General features: G+C 39.5%; 1 protein-coding gene across 1 annotated transcript; it reads right to left on the bottom strand.

Moving 5' to 3' along the window:
* Window positions 1–9,008: 9,008 nt before the first annotated feature.
* LOC148033574 (rhamnogalacturonan I rhamnosyltransferase 1-like) lies at window positions 9,009–19,714 on the bottom strand. Its single transcript, XM_087681514.1, has 8 exons — window positions 17,933–19,714; window positions 17,752–17,819; window positions 17,568–17,656; window positions 11,248–11,413; window positions 10,864–11,153; window positions 10,545–10,749; window positions 9,848–10,005; window positions 9,009–9,708 (listed from the first exon to the last, which is right to left on the bottom strand). Exons 1-8 carry the CDS (start codon window positions 18,465–18,467, stop codon window positions 9,489–9,491), a joined length of 1,731 nt encoding a protein of 576 aa, XP_087537640.1. The 5' UTR covers window positions 18,468–19,714; the 3' UTR covers window positions 9,009–9,488.
* Between the last annotated feature and the right edge of the window lie 909 nt (window positions 19,715–20,623).

Genomic DNA, 20,623 nt, shown 5'->3' on the forward strand with positions numbered 1-20,623 from the left:
TTAACATAAGGAATGCCATAACAATTACCTACAATCTCTACACCATTAAAGCCATAGAAGCAATGTTATAAAACATTAGGAAAAAATAATTCTTTATAGTACCACTAGATTATATCATAGACATGAACTTTTCAAACACGAGTCAAAGGAAAAGTACAAAAAACCATACCTTGTCTCGCTTTGCTGAAAAAAGTCCGTTTAAAACCAATTTTGTGAATAACTCTGGTGAAACGCGAATACGTTCTTCATAACCACAGCTCGAAGACCCTGTTGCAAGACCACGAAAATGTGCTCCATGACCACAAAAATGTGAAACAAATTTGGCCGTTGTTTCCCTTTATTGGGGGACTTTTCTAAAAATTAATGGTATATGCATTACTTGGCGGTGTGTTAAGTGGAACACGTGCGAGGTATTCTGAGACTATTATTCTTGAAAAAAGGAAGTGCACATGTCTTCTGAGATATTTCATGCGGTGTGTTATAGAAATGATTTTATCATAAATTTCTATATTTTAATAGAATTAATTTATAGTTCATGTTTCTCTTCTTGTTCTGCATCTATTGACCGATGAAATGCGAAATAATGTAGTGATGTCTTGCTAACTGTCGTGTTTCACCACCAGTCAAATGTTGAAATAACGCTTGTTTTCAAGTAGTGTTCGGTGAAACGCGAGTTTTTCACCAGCTTTGGCCTCTGGACACCTTTTTTCGCGTTTCATCAGTCACATAAAAAATTTTCTCCTTTTTCGATCTTTTGTCTTGTGAAACGCGATTTTGGGGCCTCTTTCCATGGTTCTATCGCGTTTGATTGGACATTGTTGCCATTCTGCTTTGTTTGTAGGGATAAATCTTTTGTTGGTTAAGATGACAAAGAGAAAGCTATCTTTGGAAGGAATGGATGAGGAGGAGCTAATGGAGACTTCTGATGATAGGCTCTTTGATTTCTTACACACAACTGGAAATTCTTCCAAGTTTAGCTATATCAGGGAAATTTTCAATGTTCCCTTTGATTTGAAAGAGTTATTGGAGGATCTTGAAGATAAACTTAAGTACATATATTTTTATGATAGACATGTGCAAGGTTTAGAAATCAATGGATTTGTTCATTATAGTGATGCCATGGGAGCCACCAGTACAGCCAGATCAACTTTGCTAGGCAAGTTCAACCTCATTGATGAGGAATTCAGGAAGAGAGAAACATGTTACCCTTTCCACAGGTATCAACACCAATGCCTTCTGATCCACAAGGATGTTGGATTTATTGTGTATCTTCAGTACATGGAAAATTCTTCTCCAAATGTAGCCCAACAGAGAAAGCTAGAGGATATTGCAAGTATGGATAAGGAGGTCGAAGAGAAGGAGGAGATGTTCCAAGAAGATATTGAGAATCAACTTGTCCAAGGTTTTGATGTAAGTTTGTTTAAGAGGGACAATATCACAATGGTGGAAGTAAAGGAGATCGAGCCAAGTGCACAGGTTGATGAAGAAGGTCCTCTTGCATGTGTTCCAACATTTTTCACTTATCTTATCAACAAGAAGAGATATGTGTTGCTAAATGATATTCAACATCTTTTTGATCTTAGAGAAGATTATTGCTTAGATTGCAGGTTGGGGCCAAAATGACATGAATTTTATAGGTTATGAACAAGAACCACTAGCAAGTCTTGATGTTGAGGGAGAGAATTTCCAAGACAGCTCTATAGCCTTACATACATGTATTAATCAGATCGTAGAATACGAAAAGGGGGGGCTACCTACAGAAGAAGAATTCTTGCAGGTCCAGAAGAGACTTCGTATTGATAATATAGGGTATGAAGAGAATTTGAAGTCTCCATCAGATGAGAAACCCAAGAGTTCAATAAATCTTTATGATGATAGTCTTCTCGAAGAATACGAACGCCCTAAGGTATGAAATATAATTCAAAGTTGCCCATTGAGCTTATGTTAGACTTTATTATGCATTATAGATAAATATCTTATATCTTATACTGTTGTGGTTTGTTGTGTAGATTGAGATTGAAAATTTAGACAACTTTCTTGGAAGGGCCAAGGGCTTTAGGCCAATGAAGCTTGGAAAAAATCAAAGCCTTGGCCATTATATTGAAAACTTAAACAATCAAACAATTGTAATATATCATAGTAGATTGTCAAGCTTTCCAAGTCTACCAATGATGGCTTTGAGAGCTATCTCAAAGGTAATTGGATCTCAAGTTTTCAGCAGAGGTTTGGACAAGATCATTTTAGTAGAGAAGGAAGAAGCCATAAGAGTTTTTGGCTTCATGCCTGGATACAGTGGATCTAGAGCTGGATATTTTGGAGTTCTTGGCTCCTATTTGCTCTCTTATGTAGGAGATAGTAGGAATTTGAAGCTTCTTCCAAGCTATCGAAAACAGGAGTTTTTGAAATACAGAGGTCTTATTGAGTGGGATGAAACAAAAGATTCCTCTAGATGCCCTGTCGAGCTACCTAAAACCAAGGACTCCTCTGAAGGTCCTGTTGAGGTGCCTGAAACTAAGGACTCCTATGGAGGCCCTCTCGAGGTGCTTGAAACTAAGAACTCTTTTGCAACACAATCAAACTAAAAGATGCCAAAGATCAAGGGTTTCTTGAAACCCATCTTTTCCCAACTCTTTATTTGGTTTGTAACCATTCTGTAAATATTTACTTTGCGCAAGAATTTAAATATCTATCTTTTTTTCTTTGGGTAACAATTTGTATAGTCCTTGCTAAAGATGATGTATTGCTTAATGTGGTTGTATCTTTAAGCTTGAATTTATGCCAGATTTGTCGATAGAACCATTGAAAGACCTCTAATAAACTGTTGGCTTTGTGTCTTCCACCTCCATGTCTTGTGTGTCTGAAATATTTTGTTCTTGCTTAATAATGTGATTTTTTCATACCTTGGGTTGACCAAATAGATAGACATCCATATTGTTTAATAAAGTATGGAGCATGGTTGTATAAAATATGCTACATAGTCAACAAATAAAGAAAGTTATTAAAAAACATTATATGAGTTCGACAATGAAAAAATAGACATATACAAACTTCTTACCATATAGTGAGTAAAGGATTGATCACCCCAAGCTTCTGTCATCGCCTTTTTGAAAAGTTTCAATTGGTTTTTAAAGTCTTTGAGATCATCATCATTCCATTCAGTCTTATCACAATAAAAAAACACTTTGTCTAGTGTTTCCCAAACTTTAGCTTTTCTATTCCGAGCTTGTTCATTATCAGTGTGATCCTTAACTGCATTATGTAGGGATTTCCACTGATTAAATTTAATAGTTGAGCCACTATTTCTCGAGTTTATCTTGCCAAGTCTCCCACGAAAGCCTAGAAACCTCCTAGCCTTCACTCCACCAATAGATGGTTTTTTTGGAACACAATTACCATCCTTAGACTTCTGAAGATTTGGTTCAATAACAACATTGCCACTATGCAAACCAATTGCAAAGAGAACCTTTTCAACCTTTGTTGTAGCATCTGTTCTAGTTGATAATGGCTTCAGCCTCCATGCAAATCCTATATAGAGATGAGCAAGCTTTTCAATTATCTTGCAAAGTGCATGAAGTGTACAAATACGGGCATTCGCTAAAGGAATGTCCAAGACTGGTTTAAATTGTGGATCGTTATTGTGCCTAGAGGGAGCTCTATTCCAATTGCTTGAGTTTAACTCTGCATCTGGTGACATGCAGTATAAGCAAGGAGATCTTGAGTTGGCTCCCTTTGATACATTATACATACATTTGAGTGTCTTTAGGTCACCAGCTATGTGCCACTCAATCCTGTAGTTCCCAAATCCTTCAACAAATAGCTCTTCTCCTGCTTGTTGCCTTTGAATAACATTAGGTATTGATGTTTGATGAAAAACCCAATATAATATATCAAAATTCTCAGTATCTACCTCAAATGCTCCTAGCCACCAGATGTTATATTCAGATTGAACACTAAATGATGTTGAGTGATTGCAATGACCTGACGAAAGTGGTCTATTCATCAAGGTGATAGAGATTCTCTCCAATTTTTTACATTTTAAAATCTCACTTTCATCAAGTTTAATCATAAATCTAGCCACTCCTCGTGCCTCTGCGACTGGCAAGTCATAAAATTTTATCATTAAGCATTGTAGGGTGGGCAAGTCAAGGAAAATATTGTTAAATTCATTAAATATAACCTCCTTTTTCTTGTCCTTGAAGGTAGCCTTGATATGAAAAGGCTCACCTAGAATCCTCATCACTTTATTATTAACTCTCTGTCTGATAGTCCTAACCACAAATGACTTCGGAAGTATGCAATTGTATACCTGTCCTTGCTTCATATTTGATTGTAAAAGCTGGAAAAGTTGCATATAAGCATCTCGACTGATACCAATACTATCCAGTGTCTTCTGTACTAACTCAGAATCCAAAGAATGATCCTTTACAAATGACTCCAAGCATTGTTTCTTTGCCTTTTTAAATTTCTTATTCTCCAAAATATCATTTGAAACTACTGAAGAAAGAATATGATAATAAAATTGAGCTGCTTTTAAAGGATCTCTTTCACTTGCATTTGGTTGTAGAAAATATCTAAGCAAAATTAACATCACATACAAGTAATTTAAATAAAGCCATATTTAAGATTTCAAAGTGAAAAAAATATACCTTGCTGCTTGGATTCTTTTACCACATCCTCCTCCTCCTCCTCGTTTAAGATTCTCAATATTTTTAAGAGCTCTTTGTTGATTTCGAAGGCCTAATAAAGTTTGCTTTCGTTGATACACTTTTCCAATGAATGAATTTTTTGTTGACGATCCTCTAGCTTCTGCAACAACTCTATATTGTGTTTCATCAAAAGATAATTCTCTAGTCCAAGGATATCCTTATCTGCAACTAAGTGTATAACCTAAAAATCCATTGTAGCCATCACGAATAAACCTCATTATTGATGAGCTATTATAGAAAGGAGGAGTGCTATTTCTGCTAGGATCTTTGGGATATAGCTTTCCATCTAACCAAAGATCAATATTCTTCTTTCCTTCAAACCTCAGTATATGTTTCATAGACTCGGTAACCGTGATAGATTTTGTTCTCTTTCTTATTGGTTCGTACTCACTATCCAACTCAATATAAAGATGATAGAGAGGTCTTTTATGAGAGCTACTGAGATCATTGGATGATTGATCCATAGCTGAGTTACAGAGATCGTTGGGTGATTGATCCATAGCTAAGGATATGATTAGAAGCAAGAACAAAAACAAAGAAGAGACTACTAAGGAGGAGAAAAAAATAAGAGAGAAACGATGGAGAGAGACAATTGAGTATCCACCAAAATTCAAATTGAATATTAGTTTTCACTTTAATGAGGAGAGGTAAGATCTTCATTATGACAACCTTTGCCAACTTTATGGCGACCTAGATTTCTAGATTTGATGTGACCACGAGAATATTACGACAATGACTTATTAACGAATTTTGATATTTTAACTTATCAAAATATAAACCTTTTAAAAATTCTATAAAATGATTTTATTTCTTAAATTATTTTCTTTCTCTAGGATCTCTTATAGGGCATTTTTGAGACCTCAAAACTCCCATAATGACATGCGAGATTCTAAAAATGACCATGGAAGCCACAACAATCGAATCAACACAACCTATTTGAGCAGGTTGAAATGCAAAATCCTTTCCATGCTTTGCCAACATTTTCATGAAACATTATTTCTCTATAGGTAGAAGAAGCCCATCACTCCCAACTTTCAACTCCTTCAGTGTATGAGCAGTGAATTTATGCCCAACTCCTTTTGAATCCCTTAAACTTGGATACTTGGAGACTATCTCATGCATGCCGTTATTGTCAGGGGGTAAAGGCAAAAGCAATTGGCTTAACCTTTTTGTCAATAGTTGTATATTACATCTCTATAAGTGCTTTAGCCCAATTTTGCAACCCTTTAGATTCCTATTCAATAATTTTTTTATGATGGTATCAACAAAAATCAACCCATCAAACATCCCTGAAATGCAGTCATCTACATCCATAATTTCATATTTCTTAAGCTCTTTTTCAGCTTTATGCACATATATCCTTTCAACTTTCAAATAGCTTCAACTCTCTTGAATCTTCTCAAACCATTTGCCATCCATACATGAAAACTAGTAATAAAAATATTTTTCCCTTTATAAAGAGACACAAACATCCTCCAAATTATATTACCATAGCCCCTTTCATAGTACTACCATCTAAAAACCCTTAAATTCATTAGTATTTGAGAGCACTAGATAATCCCTAAGAGTCTCTCTAATACGTGGATAATTAACACACACAATCAAAAAGTATTACTCTTTTACCATCTTTACTTCTAACACGAACATATGAAGACCCATCATCAATCACTTTTGTCTCCATCCTTGTTGCCAATGTATGGTTGTTCCAAGATAATTGGATAATTACAAGTATCCTATGTGAAGAAATGTCAGTCATGATATGCATCTCCTATAGTCACTCGTATATTGAGACATGCAACATAAAGTTAACATGTGAGTTATTTGCAGCCCCCATTCTCCCACCATAGTCTACATCCACTGGGCAACTGCCACTCATACAAATTGAATGTCATAGCATTGATTTTAGAACCATAATCTAATAATGCAATATGTAAAGTTTTCTATTTACCTATATTCACAACTATTTCAGTTGCAGCTTTTTCCCAATGTGTGCACAAGTAATGACTTCTAGGAATCAAATTGTATTTCCTCAAGTAGCTTTTTAATGTCTATAGCAGACTCAACGTTCGACTATTATACCCAGGTTCCTTGTCTTTCTTCTTTCCATCTAGCTTTTCATCCTACACTACATTTTCCATTATGTGTTCAAGAGTGGCTTTTTCAATAGCCTTTTGCTACTCTGTTTACTCCATGTCATATGATTCGAAGTACCTAAAACCTCATCACATGTTCTCTTTTCCTCTACACAATCACATCCATATTTTGCAGTTTTGCCAATTATACATAGGATGTTGATGAATCCACTAGAGCATCCCATCCTATCATACTCTATATATTCTTACTAGCACATCACAACTCAACCTTAGATGTCTTTCCCTTCTTCGCAAAATTCAAGCACCAGACCAAACTTCAAATTTCATGGCATCCTAAAGAATCAAGAGATTCTTCAGTTTGCAAACCATATGTCACCTCTATGGTTACAAGTACATTTCTTATTGCCAACTCCTCAAGCCCCTTCTACATACCCCCTTTACCAAATTTTGGTTCAAGAGGCAATCCCATCTATTACATGAATATTTGTCTATTCAAAAAACCAAAATTTTTGTCTCTGCATTAGGATAAGCCACATAATCATGCTTTTCATGATGAAGACTATAACACCATTTACACATGCACTTCAATCCTTCTCAAATAGGCCTTTGGGCTGTTGCATGTCCCCTTTCCTTCACTTTTTCATCCAATTTTGTAACCCTTGGACTAAGATCCAAATCACACAATCCCTTTGTTACGTTGTGCAATAGATCTTTTACAGATGGATCAATCAATATAATTGGTGAATCAACCACAAAAATAATTAGCTTTGCTACAATTTTCACTGCTTTCGTAGAGATAATAGGCATTGTTGTGCTGAATTTAACCACAATTTCATTCTCTCTCTTTCCAACCACATTTATAGCTTCCATTACATATACCCAATTAGTTTTCAATCATGTCTCCAATGTCTCATCTTCTAAATGGTAAATCACTTTCTCTTGCAAGACTAAATCTACAACTTTCAAGAAGAATTAAATTTTCTAACTATAATGACTATTGGTCATCAACATCCAATTGTGCATATTGGCTTTCAAATTCACATAGCAAGGTTGTAGCTACAAGCCCTTTACTGGGTCTATTTGCCCAATCCATGAAAGTCGAGTTTTACAAACTAATGTCCTCGAGGAAAAACTCTTCTCTGCGAGCTTTTGGAAAGACAATCCAAATCAAATCCTTTCTATACAAATCTATAGATTGCTCTTTCAATGTCTACATGGCAAGACGAGCTAAATATTGGCTCCATGCATTAATCCATTTTAGATGCATATACCCGTACTTAAGTCAATACATTTTGCCCATTAAATTGCTTCATCTCTTGTTCAACTGCCAGCAAAGCATTCACAGCTACAGCCTCAAGTTTCTCAGAATCCTCTCTTCTTTGTTGTTGTTACCACTGATGTTATTGCTGATAATGTTGTTGTGTTTGGTACAACATAGTCAAATGTTAAGCCACTTGCTACAATACATCACCCACACCTGATCTTGAAGCTCCTAAAGAATCACCCATCTCAATATTTCTTCCATCAGTCTTCACATCTAGTTAACAAATGTCCCAAAGCATACAAACACTTCTAACGCAAAGAGTGCAACTATTATACCCAACATCAAAAAAGGCCACTACCATCAGCATATAGATGAGAATCCTAACACAGGCCACCAACAAGAAGTGATTGCTGAAGCTAAGCATTGGGTCAAGAAAGCACAAGCTAGGCTACAAGATTAGGAGATAATGAGAGCCAAGAGTGCACTTGGCTTATCCAACCTTCAAAGAACTTGATTCAAAGTCCACCCCCCATCGGGTGTTAAAAGATTGACCCATTACGATTAATGACATATCCTTGCATGCAAAACGCAAGATTAATCAAGGATTGGGGTTAGGGATTGGTCTTCTTGGGCAGGATGCAATGATATTTGAAACGGAGAGTTGGAAGAAAGCTCAGATAGATCTCTCCAGCATGCTCTAAGGAGATACCGAATTGCCCCCCTGCACCAAAACCACAACAGATACTTCGAGCTCAGTGAAGGTCCTTTTTTTCTAGTACAGTAGTCTTTAACATGACCACCAAGACGCGCACATTTTTATCTGGAGTAGATCCAGCTTGGAATTTTTATCTTCCATCAGCTAGTGTAAGTGTAAATGATGACCCTGATGCTGTTGCTCTCTCAAAAACGATTTGCACAGTTCTTTTTGTAAGATGGCAACCAATAAAATCACAACGGCCCCCCTTATTATTGTGTATTTGAGCAAATGAATCTACAAATCGAGGCCAGGTATTGCTGCATAGCTACACAGATGTTGAGCCCCATATCATGGCCGTTCGGCAGAGGGATTTGTATGACTATGAATAGAGAATGGCCAACAGCTGTGTAACAAGGCAACAGTTCCATGTACAAAACTGAGAAGAACCGATGGTCATGATGACCATCAGTCATAATTTGGACAAGGCTTCCGTAAACGAGAAGAATCTCACCAGAGGATGGCTTACTTAAAGTGCCATCAAGTTTCCCATTTTGACAAGAACGAGTATATACCAACCACAACTACTCACCAATGATAGCCGTGCATAGTATATATAGCTTTCATCAAAGAACGGACTCCACCTGCCTTGAGCCCCCTCAGGCTGTTCTTAAGAAAGGATGGCAGTCCTTGAGCACTCTCTCCCATGCAGATGCTTCATGAACACATAGCTATGCCAGGCATTCTTCAGGGTTGGCATAAAAATAGTCCTCTTCTTTTGGCCTGTCTGGGATCACCTTCCTCCTCCCGGGAGCACCCATGTGGTCGTCATGTACTTGCCTCACGGCTGTAGAGAATTCATCCCAGCTCAAGGTATTGTTATGGTATTGGTCAAACAGTTCGACAAGCTTTTTCCGATTCAAAGCAATCGTCTTTCTGTATCCCAAAAATCTGCAACAAATAGTATGATTTAGCTCTAAATAAGCTAGTATTTCAAACTGGTAACTTCCATTTAGAGTGAGAAAAACACGAGTATACAAACTTAAGAAAGAGAACTGAAAATATGTAAATAGCTGGATGTACTGCTTGCCTTCGATGACCCTCCACCACCTTGGCCATGTTTCCATCATAGGTCGGAACAAATACATCGCTTTCTATAGCTACTAGATAATCAAGAGCAGCCATTTGAGATGAATGATTTTGGAAAGGCCTCAGTTCATCTGGACTTAAAAGCATTTCCTTACGAACCTGTGAGCAATTCAACAGCTCCATTAGAGTAATTTCAATATAAACCTGAGTAGAAACTCCTACCTTAAAAACAGGTCTTCCAAACAATTACTTACTACAGAGTCGCAATGACTTGCTACAGAATCACTCTTGATCTTGATCGCAGAGTTTAAGAAATTTACATAACAATATTTATCATCTCAATGACTATTGCTTAAAAGGCTACGCTACAATGTTCCTCATATGGTAAGATCAAGATAAAGTCTATACTATAAACTAACAAGGTCGTCACAGGCTGTAGCTAGTGGCATTAAGGACACTAAACCTTCTGCAATAGCCAGCATACGACTCTAGAGGATCAACATTCTACGCATAGGGAACTCACCAGATGCAAGAAGTACTTCAATGCTTTTATCCAACCGGAAGCTGCCTCATATTCAAAAATAGCAGACTTCACTGCAGATACAATGTGCTTCTCCTATGCCCACCAGTCAACTATCTATTAAGCTATGTGCACTCAGCAGTTAAAACATACACAGAGAGAGACAGGGAGAACTCACAACACTAGGAAAAGCTGCATATAACGGAGCCATCCTTCTCTCACTACCATAAATCTCGCCTGCTGCAATGTATATTTGTGTGTCTTTATCAAATCCAGATGCTTGTAGAAAGAGGGCCGTTTCCTCTGGAGTGAGAGGACAAAGACCATCCAGTCTTTTCTGCTCTGAATCAATAACTTTCTCTTTCCACCATGGATATGCATATCTAACATAAACATGCCACTCATTTCAAAGATCAAACACTCTAAACAATTAGTTTTAAGATACTAATTGGGAAAGTAACATATAGGGATTATAGGGATTAACCACACATTAGTACCTCATTTTGGTCAGCTCATCTGCTTCATCATCAGTGCAACCATGGGTGCACCCAGAAAAAGCCAGCATGTCCATTTCATATCTCAAGTGAAGCACCAGAAACGGCCCTTTCGACTTCAAGAACCTCACTAATTTTTTACCCAATTCTTCAATCACTGGAGTGAACCTAAGTGCTCTATAATTTACATGGCACCGTAGCTTCTGCATTGCTATTGGTAAACCACTGTTCGCCAAGCGAGTATCAGTCTTGCTAAAGCGAATTATTTTGTGCTTTTTGACAAGGGGGAGTATCTGCAAAACGATCAAAACAAAGTTCAATAGAAATAGAGGAAAGCACAGCACAGACCAGCTAGCCTGATACAGAGCAAAAAAACGGCCAGCTCACCTGATTCAAGTAGTATGATTCATTGGACCAGCTGACTGGCGGCATTGACATCACTTCGCCATTCATAACCTTTTCATGATATTTGGAAGGGACATGCCTGACGATTTTCAATTCATCGCGTAATGAAGAGATAAAGTGGTCCACATCAAAAATGTCTCCAAAATCACTGAAATGAAAGACAGACAACGATGACTGACAAAAGAAAGCCAGATTTAGCTTAGGAATTACACAAAAAGAGAGAAATTGAACGCTTTGAAAATTGGCAAAACTACTGTCACAATGCAGTTCGATACGAAGTTTGACTATTCTTTAGAAGGAAAGTGTTTAAGAAGCAGATCGAAATACTCTTTGCAGTTCCTCATATGATTTAAGCACTTCAGTGTGTCAGCATTGTCAATTGGGTCAAGTGTTGTGAGACTCGAGCGTTGGCCAAAAGGAACAAATAGCTGGTGGGACTTCCAATCTCTAGAAAGCAGCAATCATGAAATTAAATTAGCAGCACAACTACTGCTCTTGGAGCAAGGAAACACTCTCCATACGGACCAAAACTTGGCTTCCCCAGAATTGGAAACAAGGAACTAGACAATTTCGGCAGTTCAGCAGTGCTCTATTATCTAAGTCTGCATTGGAACCCATGAGTAGTATGTGCAACCTACTAAGGCCAAGATGATATTAATGCAGTGTTAATGTGCTCAATGTGCTGGAAATTGGTGCATGGATATGTGTCATTGTGTAGCAATACAAGGAACAAGACCAATCAACATCTGTGCCCCGACCATTGTACTGGTGGCGTGATCTAACCCTCTAATCTTGTTTCTATATTTTCAGGTGCAGTGCTGTCTTTGCATGGAAAGACTCCTTCACGGAGCCTTACACACTGTGAAATGAAGACTTGTTTGGTCCCCTTCTCCAAAACCAGTAGCCTACTCAATTTTTAGCACAACGAACCATCCTTCCTTCAAAAGAAAAAGATTGCAGCTTGTGGTGTAGCTGCTTGGCTATGCGGGAAAGACTTTGCATTCAAAAAGCTGCAAATTTGCAAATGCTTGACTGAAGAGGTCTTGGCTATCGATGCTCTTCTGGTATTGAGCCTGAGGTCTTTGATTCGCTTTGGTCAAAGACATTTCGCACCACATGCAGCGTGTCCCAATGGGGCATCAAGCATTCAACTGCTCAGCATCATGCAACAAACCATTTGCGCAATGGATGGGTTCTTCCTTTCTGCCTCTCCCTTCAATCGTAGAGTGTATGTATGGTGGTGTCAGCTCGTGAATGATACCTCAATCCTCCCAAAATTCTTTCCAGTTCCTAGAAACGGGATGTACTCCTCCTTATTGCTGATCCTGCCTACACGAAGCCCAATTCAGGATTCCTGTGTTGCTGCAATGTAATGATTTTCTTCAAATCTGCACAATCTAAACCCAAAGGACTTTCTACTTAACTCTGAAATCATCAGTTCCGAACAGCATATAACTTGCTCCTCCAAAAGGAATGGTCCTCATCGGTCCTTTTATCCACGACTCGTGGTTTTGCGGTGAATGATGGCCGCTACATCTTCCCTGTTGCACACTCATGACAGGCATGCAGTCGCCCTCATCCCGCTTCCTACAGATTAGCGTAAACGGGGAAATTGTTGCTCTACAATCACAAACTTGCAATGTGGCCCAGACAAGGCTGATTTAGATTTTAAACAAGGTCAAGATTGAGTAAAACACAACTATGCCTGGTCAGTTTTCCCAAACAGAAGCAATAGAGATTCTTAGAAGGACGTATAAAGATCCAAATAGATTTGATGTCCCCATCTGCATCAAATGCGAAAACCCATGGCCATCGAGCATAGTGCAGATGCCTTTCTTGGCTCACGTACAAGCCCTTTCTTGGCAAGCAGGCATGCTTTGCACAGCTCCTACCTTCGATTTGCATAGAGCTTACTTATGCAACTCCTCGCTATTGTTCGTTTGTAGCTTTATAACAGGATGGCTTCATTGCAATAACATTTCCTAAGTGTCTTCAGACGAACATGTCAAGGTGACGCGTAAAGCTTCTAATAGTCCCATCTGAGTCTTAACAATCAATGTTCGTGACTGATGTTGACATTTGCTTCAAGGTATATGTTGACTATTTGTTAGGGGCTTGAGTCCTAAGTTGACCACAACATAGAGTGCCATTGATGCTTCACTAGGTGCACGGACGTTGATATGTGAGTTAATTTGTAGCCCTGTAGCCATTCCAAAAAATTGAGATGGTTGAATTAGCGCTCCAACATTCCGCTCATTCCTTGGCATCAAAACCAAATCATCTACATGGACCTATATCATGAAATAGAACCACCCACTATTATTAAAACATGCAAGCTGCCATTTTCTATTAGTTCAAAACATGTGGCCTTTAGGGGGGCTATATTGCGCTTCTAGAGAACTTTGTCCACAATATTTAACTTTTGGTTTTCCATTAGGGGAAAAATTGCCAATGATTTAAATGCCAAAAATATTTTGCATGCAACTGAGGCACTTCTGTCCTTTGTGCTTCTTAAGTATACAAAACACCAAAGACATTGATTGTAGGTCTTAAAATGATATGATTTATTATAGCTCTTAAAAAATTTTCTACACAACTGGAATGGTGCTAGGTCAAGAGGAACAAAAGAAGGAAAGGTTGGCTTTTGTTTTGGCAAATGCAACATATGTTCTCCCAATCTAATTTGTCAATTGAGTTTTTGTATGTGTGTGTGTGTGAGAAAAAGAGAGAAAGAAAAGCAATTGTTTCATCTCATTGGCTATGGAGCTCACCACACTATATGATTAGATATATCATATCTCCTCTGTCTAATTTGTTGAGAGAGAAAGAGAGAGAGAGTACACTCAATATCTGCTCATCCTAATAGAGCTTGATTTTTTTGTATAAAAACTATAAACACAAATGTCACTAATTTCATTTTGAACAATGTTCTTAATCTTATGGTCTCTCAATCTTTGTAGTTAAATGCTCTTTCGTGAAGCCATGGATTAGCTAGTGAATTGTAATAACTCTGTATCAATATTAATTCTAGAATATCATCAAAAGGATAATAATGGTAGCAACCTTGAACATTATATTATGAGACTTTGAAATGATGATGACTACAAAGTGCATAAATACATACGAGCACACATACATGTATGCATGTATATATATAAACCCTTTTCTGCTTTTCCCTAGATCTTCTTCATAATTGTGTTGCCCACCTATTGTGATTTTACTCGGGGTCTCCAAGGTTGTCCACCTATTGTAATATCATTGGGAGGTCTCCAAGGTGTTTGCTTGACCAATATACCTCTTTCATATCTTACACAGCTTGCTTTACTAGCTTGAGATTTTATTCCATATCTAGGCATGCATGTTGTCTTGTCCCATTGCATGTTTTCACTTCTCAATAAAATTACAATCTTAAACACTATTGTATGGTCAATATGTGTCAACAAATTGAAGGTTGAAGCTACACATTTAATGACAAATGGTTTTTCTAAAACTTCAATTTATGGAATTGGACCATGTTAAGAAGAAGATGATGGCATAAACAATCTTTTAAACCTTTTGCCTTTTTCATAACATCTCACTAATATATGCAATTGCAATATATTAATATAATAATAATTAGATGGTCCATCAATTGTCAAGCATTTGAAGAAGCGTTTATTATCACTTCTCTTTATCACTAATGTTTGGAAAAGACTAGATGGTCTTAGTTGATTTGAGCCTCTACTTATCAATCATTTCAATTGGTTCTAGCCCCACTGTCAAAAATATAACTTTTCATTTATCCTTTACAAAAAGTGTTGTTGAAGCTTCACAACATACAACCTCTAAGAAAAAACTTCATTCAAGGAAAAATGCAACAAGGCAATGCTCTGATGCATGTCATACACCCTTTGTATTTTCGATATGCTTTGAATATACTAGCACTTCTACTTCCACTCTACTTACTAATAGTGCTACTTTATTTTGTTCCCTAAGCTTGTCTTCTTGCCTCATGTAAACCATCTACTATTATTGATACCGATCTAAACACTTGTAGCAAGTGATGAAAGTGACTTGTTTTTGTAGCCATTCATCATCTACTTGCATTCAACTGTAGCCAATGACATTAGAGCCTATATTGAAGATACCTTGGACAACTGTGCACAAGTCCATGTGAGTATTGCCTTTTGCTAGTTTCTTTTTCCTTGATATATACGATAGCAAGGGCTTCAAGTATTAAGTTACCCATCATCGAAGTATGTGTAGGTCATCCTATGCACGTTGAGCCATAATCTTTTTCAAGATGAGTTATTCATTGACTTAGGCATGTGTGCTTCACATTTACTTGTAAAGGATGTTTGTTATGTGCAAACATTTACAAATGAAGGTAAGATTTTGCTCAAGCTTGTCTAACTTGTTCTATAATTTCTTTTGTATATGGCAATTATCCACTATCTTTGTGTAACTTCTCTTCTAATTGCCATAATGATGTGTGTTGGACATCACAATCGACTATAATTTGTTTTTTAGAAGACTATGGATGGTGGAAATTGGAAGGCCCATGCAATCATAAAGGTCAACTATGTTTAAATAGCTCAAGCATTCTTAAATCAAAGTGCAAAGGCTAAGTGCATCATCAAATGCATTGCCTAATGTTTGAGGCTCCTCAACAAAGGATTCATGTATTCCACTCTCTTCATTGGATTTGGATGGATCCTCCATCAACAAAGATACTTACATTGAGAAGTCTAAATGAGTAGTAATTTCCTTCTCTAAAAGTCCACTATATATATATATATATATATATATATATATATATATATATATATATATATATATATAATGCCAAAATATCCCACCATGATGAAGACAAAGGATTAAATGTAGATACTAGATAGTCTATTTATGAGAATCATGCAATGTAGCATGAACTTCTAGCAAGAAAAAGAAATGTTGGTGCTTCACTCCCCTTATTTTTTGTTGGACTTCTAGCAACAAAAATCAACGTTATCGCTTTTCTTCCTTTTGTTTCTACCTATGTTCAATGTCTATAAACTCTTGGGTTCACATTCATGGAACTAAAAAGTGCATAATTATAAACCGCACTTAGCCTGCCTAGTTAGGACTCAATTGATGTAAAGTGTCCCTAGTAAAGAGGATGTGACTTTTGAATAATAGAATTGCTCACAAACCAACTATTTTTAGACAAGGCTCTAAATTTTGTTATCACCCACCCCACCATAGTTGGATGACCTTTTGACGAGAAAACTTGCTATTATATATGTACGGACATTCATAATAGTGCATGCACACGTGTCAAAAAGTGGATGGTCACTGAAGTTGTCCATGAGTAGGACAAGTTGTCCATGAGAGGATTCTCCTTCAAGCTCTATCTCTCCTTATTTTCACATGTATATCTTACATGGGAATTCAAACACTACAAACAACTAAGAGTCAATCGCCCAACATTAAGATAAATTTTTAACCTTGATTTGTCCAGCGTTGTGTTAATAAGGCGAGGAAAGACTCGTCTTTGCACATAAAAACAATCTATAAATCACCTAGTACGTTTTGCAATTTGATCACGGTGGAGGAAGTAGTATGGCTTTTCCCACTTCTAGCGGCCTAGGTAGATACAGCTATGAGAGAAGGCTAAACGATTAGATGGGTTCCCCGTAGTTGAGTTTGAAAAAGGACATGAAAACGGCACGAATGTTTGAAACACACAGCATGAAGTAGCTCTGCACACCTCATTAACTAACTCTTTTTCATCTTTGGCTGGTTTTAAAGACTAGGCGTAGATTCGATAGTTGCTTTATCACCCCTTCTTGGCATTTCGCACCGAGTTCTTTCCATCCATGGGAAGCTGCACATTCCCCACCTGCTTAACATGGAAGCACCTTCCCGCAATGTCAAAGGGATATTGGGATGACCAATGGGATCGGTAATAAGTGTGTGCTAGTAGTGGAAGGAAGAGCTAAACAGAGTCCATGACCTTCTGCTGTAGGTAATGTGGGTGAAACTTTCATCCTTGTAGGGTAGTGTAGGCGAAACTATCCTTGTTGCTTAAATTTCCTATTAGTTATCAGTTTCACAAAAGGATTAGAATTGCCACTTTTGGACTCCCACACTCGCTGTGGAAAAGCCCTTTTACAAAGTAAAATTTGGTGGCATGGTTTCAGACAAGATCTGCAAGATCACTTGATCGTGCAACAATCACCTCAACTCCTAGTGTGAGTGGAAAAGACGTTCTGTAGAATTATGTAAAAAGTTGCTATCAGAAACGGAGATTTGTCCTAACTACAGCATGCTGTTTAACCGACCTGGGATCCGCCCAGAATGATGTTTTGTCGAGCTCTGGCACCACCAGCGTCAAATTGAGAAGCTGGGCGATCGCGACCATGTCGCAAATCTACGGAAAAATCCAGACAAGCTACATGCTCACAAATAAAAGATCAACAACAAATGTACAGGTTTGAAGAAAAATAGATGCACGTTTTGGCTTACCGCAGCACGCATCTGGTTGAGCCCCCCGTTACACGAGACTAACAAGTAGCCATTGTTCCTGAAGCTTCCTGCAGGCGAGAATAACGTTAACAGCAGCATAGCGGAAGCCATTGACGTCAGCATGCGTGTGAAAAAAAGCCAATGCGGGTCGGCAACAATAACGAGGAATTTGTCCACTTACTAGGGGAATAAACAAATCTGTGATCAGCAGAGAGGATAGAGGCAGCAGAGTCCCTCGGCATGACGAGGGACGACGATGATGCAAAGGAAGAACCCGACAGGGACGAAGAAGATGACGACGGGGAGGCATCAATGGCCATGGCCGGAGTTTGGAGGGAAGAGGAGGAAGGGGATGAGAAATCTCGGCGATCGAAGCATGGAGGCCATGCTTTGAGCAGGTGCGGCTGCCATAGCTGCGCCAACGCCATGAGCTGTACGAGGCATGTCCACAGGAGGACGCTGGTGCTGAGGCGAATGAGCCACACGTGAATACGAGAGCGAGGCACCCTCCCCGCTGCTCGGACGGCCGACGCATTAAGTTGGCCTTCCAAGGCGTGCAAATCCACCTCCTGCAGCCACTCCCAGGGCGATGTCGAGCTGGATTTCCCTCCGTGAGGCGAAGGACCTTGCTTGCCGGCCTGCAGCATGCCGTTGAAGAAAAGAGACGGCAGGCGGAAAGAGAAAGGCATGTAGGTAAATCTGGAGGAAAATAACATATAAAAATGTGCTAGACGAGAGGAATGAGGACCGGGCTGCTGATAGATGTGTTGGAGGAGAGAGGCATACAGGTAAATCTATAAGAATACAGGAATGCTAGTAAAATACGGAAGAGAAGAAAGCACAGACACTGAGAGATACGAAGATGATGGTGATGATGTATAATACGGCTATGGTGGACGCCGGTTCTTCGTCTCTCTCACTCTCGGTCCACTGCCCTAGACCTGTCCAAGGCTTGCCCTGTGCACTGCATTATTGCAACGCCATTTTCATCTTCATCGTATTTCGATGAGACGAATCGGCGCGCAAAGAAATGAAAGCGTCGCTCTATTCCTTTTCGCCGCTGCTTCTTCTTCCGTCTCTCTCGCTCGACTCCTGCCTCTCCCTTTGGCTGTTCTGGCCAAGCCTTTGAAGGCGCTTCTTTACTCCGCCGCGCGTGCGAGGGCAGGCCGATGGATGTCTAGTAAACTTCGTGTGCAGGGACGCCAACGAACAAAACGAAAATCGGTTTCAGGGCGCCAACAGATTTCAGCGGAAATTCGTTGAACGCCCTTCTTCCTCTCTCTTTCTTCTTCTTCCCCTTTCCTTCTTCGATTCCTTGTGCTGCTGTCTTTTCTTCTTCCTCACTCTTCCTTCTGCGTTACTGCAATCTCTCTCCCTGCAGGAGATTTAGGGAAAAAGCATGGTGAGCACGTTGATTCCTGAGCATTTAAGCTGGAAGGTAGAATAGACCGCGGGCGTTGAAGGAGAGCTTTCGTCGAGGGCCCTCGCCGCTCGCTGATTGAGATGACGGCAGAGGGGGGGAGAGTGACAAATGCAGTATACGATACAATGCCGTTGAGCCGGCGTCCTGCTGTGATGAGGGGTCGGCAGAGAGAGAGAGAGAGAGAGAGGAGCCAGACAGACAAGATGCAGACTCGAGAGAGGTGAAAAAAGGCAAAATCCAAGGATTACGAGAAAGGCTTACAGGAATGGAACCTCAGACCACGGAAAGGAGAAACGCGGAAGGCGACGAAGAGACACAAGAGACGGAAGGGGGGGAGGGGGAGGGGGAGGGGGAGGGGGGGCGTCCAGGGACCTCTTCTTCCAAGGGACAAATTGCAGCAGTGGTCCCTTCTCTTCCTCTCTTGGGGCCTCCTCTCGCTGGTCCTCCGAGTCCTCACTCTGGAGCCTGGAATTTGCTGCTCCTCTCTCTCCCTGTCTCACTCGTGCTGTGCTTTGTATGAGAGCGTGTTTCCTCAACCCCAACGACGAAGTTTTCTTTGTGCCTATAAAAACCAAGGCAATTTTCTTTTTGGGTGAAAATGCTCTCTCTTTTTTCAAAAAGCACCCATTATCATATTTGGAGTGGTGTTGTGACTCGCGAGAGGTGGACTCTCTCTCTCTCTCTCTCTCTCTCTCTCTCTCTCTCTCTCTCTCTCCGAGTAGATCTACAGACTTTACATTTGACGTTTTGCGCTCCATGGGTAAAACGCAGTGTGAACAGTTATCCTCACGGTCATCACCTCCCCACCTTTTTCGTTGCGTCCGTCCGTCCTCCCCTATCGCAGGAAACACGAGCTGGCTGCCCTCCTTCGACTGGAAACAGTGAGAGGGCTGGACTACAGTGGAAATTCTCTCTGCTTTGAAAATTCCTGATTTCCGAAAACACTTAGTAATGTACATCGAAATCAAAATATAGGGATATTGTTGAAATTCTCTGCGTTGAAAATTCTTGATTTCCAAAAGCACTGTGTACATTTAAATTGCAACCAACCACAGACGCGGAAAAGCCCTCGGGAGTCGGCTGTCCTGAGTCCTTCTTTGCAGAAGAGAGAGGGGCAGCCGGCAGGGGTTTTTCTTTCCGCTAGCTAGCTAGGTACGCGCGCACAGTAGCCTACACCCCCCCTTCTCTCTCTTCCCAGACCCTCTCTCGGCGTGGGCACCGGTGACTGGGCTGCTTTTCTTGAACACGTGTCGCAAGACTGGCTTCCTTCTTCTCGTGTGGGCCAGCCATCCGCTGCTGCCTTCATGATTATCATAAAGATAAAGATGAAGGTATAGTCGTGACGATATCCCGACCTCTCTTGGGGCCACCCGCTGATCAGTTCGACTTACTCCTATCGTAAAACTTTTGTGTTGCTCGGCTGTTTCCCCAGGACTTATCTGATTCTGA

The sequence above is a fragment of the Lygodium microphyllum genome, chromosome 7 (assembly GCF_053477565.2).
Source record: "Lygodium microphyllum isolate KBCC chromosome 7, Lygodium_microphyllum_v1.1.10, whole genome shotgun sequence".
In the NCBI taxonomy this organism is placed as follows: domain Eukaryota; kingdom Viridiplantae; phylum Streptophyta; class Polypodiopsida; order Schizaeales; family Lygodiaceae; genus Lygodium; species Lygodium microphyllum.

Excerpts from the sequence above, each read along its gene's own strand:
- LOC148033574 (XM_087681514.1), bottom strand. The coding sequence starts at position 18,467 with ATGTTATTTTCCTCCAGATTTACCTACATGCCTTTCTCTTTCCGCCTG. Across the intron at positions 17,820-17,932 it reads CAGATTTGTTTATTCCCCTA|GAAGCTTCAGGAACAATGGC; the intron begins GTAAGTGGACAA and ends TCTCGCCTGCAG. Across the intron at positions 10,750-10,863 it reads GATGAGCTGACCAAAATGAG|ATATGCATATCCATGGTGGA; the intron begins GTACTAATGTGT and ends TGTTTATGTTAG.